The sequence below is a fragment of the Lacerta agilis genome, chromosome 2 (assembly GCF_009819535.1).
Source record: "Lacerta agilis isolate rLacAgi1 chromosome 2, rLacAgi1.pri, whole genome shotgun sequence".
Lineage (NCBI taxonomy): Eukaryota > Metazoa > Chordata > Lepidosauria > Squamata > Lacertidae > Lacerta > Lacerta agilis.
The window spans coordinates 60113953-60121643 of record NC_046313.1 but is presented as its reverse complement, the minus strand read 5'-3'; the positions used below and the strand labels follow the sequence as shown (position 1 = coordinate 60121643).

The window sequence follows — 7691 nt, the reverse complement described above, 5'->3', positions numbered from 1 at the left end:
GGGGATTGAACCCGAGACCTTTTGCATCAGACAGGGGCAGAGCAGATGGTCGGTCCTTCCCGTGCATGAGCGCGCCCTGAACAGAACTGGAAGTGTGGCCATAGCAGTTGCGGCGTGGCGAAGCTCCCTCGACGAGCCCACACTCTTCCTCCTCTCCAAGTGTCCCGCCGCGGTCACTCTCAGCTGCTCTCCCCGCTGCTCAGCCTCGCTTGCACGACTCTAAGGAGCCGGGAAATCTCGTTGGGCTCAGCAGCTTCTGGGTGATCCGTCCGCGGCTCATAAGAAAAGGGACCCGGTGGAACGGAGCGCTCAGACGAAACCAGCCGGGAAGATTTCCCCGATTCCTCTGCCCTGAGTCTTTGCCAAACCCCGGAGTTGTGGATCGGCCGGCAAGAGTCTTTCCAAATAAGCCACCCGGCTGCCTCCGAGTCACCACGAGGAGGAGGAGGAGTCCAAGCCATGCGCCTCTCCCCGCCGCGAGCAACTTCTCTGCAAAACTTCTGCAAGGCGGCGCGCAACGCTCTCCTCCGGGCTTAGCGTTTGCTGCGCCGGTTTCCAAAGAGGCCATGCAGCGTTGCTGGGCGCTGCCTTCGCGCCCGGCTTTGGCAGGAGCCTGGGAAGCGTTGCCCCCCTCGATCCCCGTGCGATGAGCTTCCTCCTCTCAAGTTGGGGGTCGCCCTCGATTGCCCTGCACTATCACCTCCCCCCGCCCGGAAATCGGAGGTGGTGGGAGCCCCCCACCTCAACCCCCAATAAGCGAGGATGGAAGAGGAAGGGTGGCTGCCGCGGAAGAATCAGTCTGCCCGGCTGGAAAGGGAAGAGGCGGGTCCCTATCCCGTTTGGGTGGTGGCCCTCCTTGCTGTCGTCCTCATTGTCACCATCGCCGTGGACATTCTGGGCAACCTGCTGGTGATCCTGTCCGTGTACAAGAACAAGAAACTGAGGAAAGCAGGTACAGTAATGGTATTGCTGGCCAAATGACACCTGTCCCCAGAGACAGCATCCTGCACCGCTCTCGTTCAGCCTCAGATGCTACCATAACTGACCGGGGTTTGGCCTAGGATGGGGTTGCCTGCCCATTCTTTAACCTGTCTGTAAAGGTAGCAGGATGCAGAAGAATCTGCCCTCCTTGTTCCAAGTTCCCATTCTCCACTGCCTGTCTGAGGAACTGCTGAGAGTCTTCGCTCCAGCAGAAGCAGAATATCATGCTGTGTCTGCCCAGCAGGATCTCCTAGATAAATTTTCTTGTAGCACCAAATTAGATTCTGGAGAGGCATTTCTCCCCCACAATATATGATGAAATGCAGAAGAAGCCCAGTGCTGACATTTATTTATTTTATTTAGGCATGCAGATATTTGCTGTCTGAGCAGGACCCTCCTTGGTCAGAAGAAGTGCAGGATGCCACCTTGGGTTCATTCAAGAGCACCTACTTTCTGAATAAACTCCCTTTCTAGGGGGCAGATGGCATGTTTATTGAGCGTTGTTTGCAGGGACATTAGATGACTTACATCCAAACATGGACGTAACCCTAGATCCACAAAAATTATTGAAAAGCAATGAAAGAACTCAATTAACTGAGGTTGTGCCCGTCCCTCCCCTGGAGAAGCCTGCCCCCGTTAATGTCCTCTTTGGGGCAGGTATATTTCCCCCCAAAAGCTCAACAACTGGGGGGGGGCATCTCCTAAAAAAGCTGAACAACTTTGGCTGCCTCCCCCCTAACAAAAATCCTGGCTACACCCATGCATCCAAACAAGTGTGTTAGCCACACTTTCCAGCACATTTCCCCTGCAACTTTCCTTATTGCAAAACACACACAGTCCCAATCCAGTCTTTTAGGAGAGTGTGTCCACAGTGCAAGAGCGTAAAATCAGCTTTTAATTGTGCAGCCTGAATAAGCTGGTGCATGATCGAATCTCACCCAAAATTAGCTAGATGGTTTGAAAGTGCCCTGGATATGAAATAATTCTGAATAGCAACTCTCTGTTTTGAAGACTAGAGAGATTTGCTTTGGGAAGATATTTTTAACACCCTCATACAGTTTTAAACCATCAGACTTTGGGCTGATCCGGAAAGATGGCATTCTTATGATCTGGGACGCCTTTGAGGACACCTCATTTTCTGAAAAATGTCCTGCTTTCTAGAAAACACAACTTGTAAATCAGGGGTTGGGGTCCTGTGGCTCTCCAGTTGGCCATCCTGGCCAGGGCCGTCTTTAGCAAATATCCGCTCAGCGCCCCCCAAATTACCACTGATAGTGGGGGGGGGGGTTACAAAGCTGCGCACTGCCAGCCATATAGTTGGTAGGGTGCAGCTTCTATCATAAGCCTCTGCGGGGATCACTCTCCTCCCGTGGAGGCAAGCTGCACACCAGTCAGCCATATGGTTGACGGGGTGCAGCTGGCGGACATGCAGGGAGGCCGCCAGCAAAGCCGCACAGCTCCCCCACTCGCTGGGGCACCCCTGAGAGGCCAGCGCCCTGGCGCAACGTACCACTAAGCCGTATGGGAAAGACGGCTCTGATCCTGGCTGCGGGTATCCAACAATATCTGGCCATAGGCTTCCCTGTCCCTGATTCAGAATTATTTGAAGTTGCCTTCAAAGTGATCTCCAAAACACAGAGACTCTGAATCAGCTACATGAAGGTGGGGAAAGTGCAGGGTGTTTTGAGTACAGCTTTGCATAATTTAATTTTATTCAATAATGTACTGTATATACTGCTTAACTGCATGCATCTCTAAGCAGCATACAAGGGATACAATACAGAAAAGATTAAAACTATAAAACCAGACTTCAATTAACATGTCTGAGGGAATTTTTAAAAGACCTTAGTAGGTGCTGGAAATTCAACAGGAAGGGGTCCTGTCCAACCTCAATGGGAAGGGAGGTTGACAGAATTCCCATAATACTGAATTTGTGGTTGTGGGGCATGGTGGACTTAGTGGTGCATGAAGAAAGCACTGAAGGAATTTAAGGAGATAAGCTATGAGCAGAGGAAGCCTCTCGGGCACCTGGGGTGGCGAATGCCGCACGGCACCCATAGGGGCTAGGGACGGAGCGTGCTATGCGGTGCCCATAGGGACGGGCAGCGGCGGCGCTAGCAGTGGCAGGGAGCGTCGAGGGGGGAGCCACCCATGGCAATGTAACCCCCCCTCAGGGATGACACCTGGGGTGGGCCGCACCCACCTTGCTCCACCTCTGGCTACAAGCCATAGGTTACTTGATAATTTCTGGGCAGCTTCACCTATGTAGCTGTTGTCTGACACACACACACACACACACACACACACACACACACACACATATACACACATACATATCACTAATCCCTGTTAATGCAAGATAACAGACCAGCCTGGTGTCCCTCCCCCCTCCTCAGATGCTGTGGACTACAACTCCCATCATTCCTCACCACTGACTATTCTGAATGGGGCTGTTGCAAATCCAAAACATCTGGAGGTCATCAGTTTGGAGAGCTAGATAAAATGGGATGGCCACTGGTCTCACCACCTGGCTCGGAATGGCTGTCCTTTTTGTGCCTACACAAAAACCCTGTTGAGCAATAATATCTCAAGCACACTTCTGCACAAGTAGTTTGAATTCATTGCGTGTTATCTTCAAGTAGAAAACACAGCTGAAGCTTTTGAGCCTGAGGATATGGCTGGCTCTGCCGTGTCCACTTGCATTCCCTGCTTAGTTTCGCTTGTGCCTGACCCAGGGTGTCTGGAACAAACAGCCTTTCCGTCTATTGAAATTTTGCTGTGAGCAGCTTCAGCAAACAGCAGCTGCACTTCTGTTTGGGGATAAACATGTAGGGCTCTCTTGCTGGTTTTGTCCATCTGTAGACACTGCAAACAGCTTGCGTGCTTGCGGTTTTTCTAATATAAAGTAGCAAAAATAATGACACACTTCTTATAATTGCTTTGTAGACAAGGGGTGGTGGGAAACATACAGAATTATAAGATCTGGGGTTACTGCTGAGATCCATATCTGGAATAATAAATACACCCTCTCTGTCCTTGGGTCAATTAAACAGCAGGGGCTTGCTAGCCATAAACAATAGTGAAACAGAACCAGGCGTTCACAATTATTAGCCTGAGTGACCACACTTGTGTTTCACTTTCTGCTTATACCAGAGGTCCATGATCTCAGTATTAAAAGTAAGTTGTGAAATGGCAGAAACTCAGGTATACATTGTCTAAAACATTTTGATTAAGGGCTATTTTATTTAACCTGTAATTAAAATAAAACAGGCAAACCTGTTTAGGGAAGTTTTAATGTTTGATGTTTTATTGTGTTTTTAATATTCTGTTGGGAGCTGCCCAGAGTGGCTGGGGAAACCCAGCCAGATGGGTGGGATATAAATTAAAAATTATTATTATTATAAATAAAATTCCGGAACATCAAGTGCACAAATGTCTTCCTCTTGTTTTTGTGCTGAGTGACAAGGACACAGGTGAAAGCAGGCCATTTTTTACTGAGTGGGTGGGCTTTTTACTCTCTGAGATAGCTCAGTCTGTAGAGCATGAGACTCTTAATCTCGGGGTCATGGGTTCAAGCCTAACATTGGGCAGCAGAATGAAAACACAAGCTACAGTCATACCTTGGATCTCAAACACCTTGGCTCCCGAACAAATCAAAACCCAGAAGTGAGTGTTCCAGTTTTCGAACGTTCTTTTGGAAGTGGAACGTCCAACACAGCTTCCGATTGACTGCAGCCAATCAGAAGCCGTGCTTTGGTTTCTAAACGTTTTGGAAGTCAAACGGACTTACGGAACGGATTCCGTTCGACTTCCAAGGTACGACTGTATTTCAAATATAGACAAGAAGCTTAAGGGTACAAGTATGCAGGCACCGGTAGTTTTTATTTTAAAAAAGGATGTTGCTAGTTGTTTATTAACAATGGTTACTTTTCAAGTGCCTTTAACTGTTCAACTTTTGAATTCTAGGGAATGCCTTTGTGGTCAGCCTGGCTTTTGCAGACTTGCTGGTGGCTCTGTACCCCTACCCGCTGGCCCTGATCGCCATTTTCCATGACGAGTGGGTCATGGGCTACCTCCACTGTCAGGTCAGTGGATTCCTGATGGGGATGAGCGTCGTTGGCTCCATCTTCAACATCACCGGCATCGCCCTGAACCGCTACTGCTACATTTGCCACAGCCTGAAGTACGACAAGGTCTTCTCCCTCGGCAACACACTGGGCTACGTGGGGGTCGTTTGGGCCCTCACCTTGCTGGCCATCATGCCAAACCTCTTTGTGGACTCCCTCAGGTACGACCCGCGGGTGTACTCTTGCACTTTTGCCCAGTCCGTCAGCTCCCTTTACACCATTGCGGTGGTGGTGGTCCATTTCTTCCTGCCCATCGCCATTGTCAGCTTCTGCTACCTGAGGATCTGGGCCTTGGTGCTCCAGGTGCGGCGGCGAGTCAAGCCCGACGTCCGGCCCAAAATGAAGCCGCACGACTTCCGGAACTTCCTCACCATGTTTATGGTCTTTGTGCTTTTTGCCATCTGTTGGGCACCGCTGAACTTCATTGGTTTTGTCGTGGCTCTGAAGCCAGCTCTGGAACCTTCCATCCCTAAATGGCTCTTCACGGGCAGCTACTTCATGGCATACTTTAACAGCTGCTTAAACCAGTGTTTTTCATCCTTTTTTGGGCAAAGGCACACTTGTTTCATGAAAAAAATCACGAGGCACACCACCATTAGAAAATGTTAAAAAATTTAACTCTGTGCCTATATTGACTATACATAAAGTAATTCTCTTGAATAGGAATCAAATAAACACAAAGAAAGTATTTTATAATGACTTTATTATGAAATAGTAAGTAAACAGAAATATGAAAAATTATAACATACTTTATTCAGTGCGCAACCAGGGCCTGTTTGGCTGAACACAAAGCTGATATTAACTAGATAAGAGTCCCTTCTAAATAAAATACATAGGATTGCACTACGTAATATTAACTTATTAATGTACTGCTTTTCAGTCAGGATTGGCTCTCACACCAGGTTCCAGTTAAAACCCACAAAAAGGTACAATATAATTAAGGATATATTTGGCATATGTCAGGAAGTCTCTTCTGGTTCTTGGCAGCTAGCGATACAGTCCAGGCTCTTCCCTTTGAATCAAGACGGACAGAGCAGAAGGTGCTACCGGTATATAGAGAGACTGTGAATCCACTGACTGGCCAGCATATTGCCAGTGAGACAAAATTTAACCCGAATGAAATGTAACTTGGCATATGAGGCTTTAACTTATTAAAAAAAAAGAGCCAGAAGAGACGTGCTTACACTATGTACTCACCAACAACTTAATACATAGCCTACATAGGCATATCAGAAGGAGCTGCACAGCTCTTCCCTGAGCCTGGCTGCCTTTTCCCTTTTCGACTGTTCAGCTCCCCAAGAACAGCAACCGCGCTGCTGCTTCTCCCTCAGAATCCAGCGCAACCCAACTATTTTTAAACTAGCCCCGCCTCCGCTGCCTCAGTCCCTGACTGTTAAGTGCGTGCACCCTCCCCTAGGAGTGGGTGTGACTTTTCACTCGAGTTCCCTCCCACCTCCTCGTGGCGATGCGTGGGGGTGGGGGGAAGAGGACGAGGGCGAGCAACGGGTTGGCGCAGTGCGCCTGCGCACGCAGCGCGAGAAACTACCCGGCAGGTTGCAGTTGGTGGTTCCGCCGTAAGAACCCGCCTGGGCTCTGCCGGCTGCCGTTGTTTCCAAGCTGAGGGAGGAAAGGAAAGGCTCGGCGGTTGCTCAGTGGGTGGGGCTGCTGGCGCCGCAAGCTCCATTTCGGCTGTTGGTCGCGCGGCGAAAATTTGACTTTTTTAAAAAAATCTTTTTAATTTTTTAATTTTTCCCACGGCACACCAGGCAACATCTCGCGGCACACTAGTGTGCCGCGGAACAGTGGTTGAAAAACACTGGCTTAAACGCCGTGATTTATGGAGCTCTGAATCACAATTTCCGAAAGGAGTACAAGAAAATCATACTAACCCTTTGCCAGCTGGTTTGCAGAACTGACTGAAAGAAATCCACCGAAGCCCAAATGGGTTTCAGAGGTTGGGTGTCGGATAGCAAAGTTACCGGAATACTTTTTGTAACTTGAGAAATAATCTGCAAAAGAGTTGTTTGTTACTTGCCTGCAACAGGGTGCTAGATGGTGGCTTGCAATGGCTTGTTCAGTGAGGTTTGAGAGTAGCACTTGAGAGCTGTGTTGGCATAGCAAACATCAGCTTCCTTAGTTTTTCTTATCAGTAAAATCACCGTGGTGGCTGATAAGAGCTGAACCAAATAATTCTTAGCAAATAATTATTGTAATAATTTTGTCCTACTCTCCATATGGAACATCTCGCTGGTTTCTCTACTTTATTCTTAAAGTCCCACAGCATTTGAGATTGTTTTTGAGAAGCTATCCAATATCCCCAAAATGGGCTTTGTTGAACGAAGTCCAGGGACCTTGACTAGGAAAGAATTATGACTGGTGCTTTCTTTCTCGGTAGATTTCTTTCTTCGGTAGATTCTGAGAATGCAATCTGCACAGAGCTGCAGGTTTTTGTACATGGATCATCAGCTGGGCTGAGTACACAAAAATGTTTTGGGGTTGAGAGAGAGAAATGGACTGCTGAAATTTAAACAATACTGGTATGAATTTTTTTTTATCACAGTTCAAAAATCTATGCTCAGGCAT

At 48.3% G+C, this 7691-nt stretch overlaps 1 protein-coding gene across 1 annotated transcript; it reads left to right on the top strand.

Annotated features, from left to right (window-relative positions):
• The first annotated feature begins 441 nt into the window (after positions 1–441).
• Positions 442–7259, top strand: LOC117041474 (melatonin receptor type 1A-like). Its single transcript, XM_033140320.1, has 3 exons — positions 442–952; positions 4948–5625; positions 6928–7259. The coding sequence occupies exons 1-3, from the start codon at positions 763–765 to the stop codon at positions 7026–7028; spliced, it is 969 nt and encodes a 322-aa protein (XP_032996211.1). The 5' UTR covers positions 442–762; the 3' UTR covers positions 7029–7259.
• Positions 7260–7691: the final 432 nt, after the last annotated feature.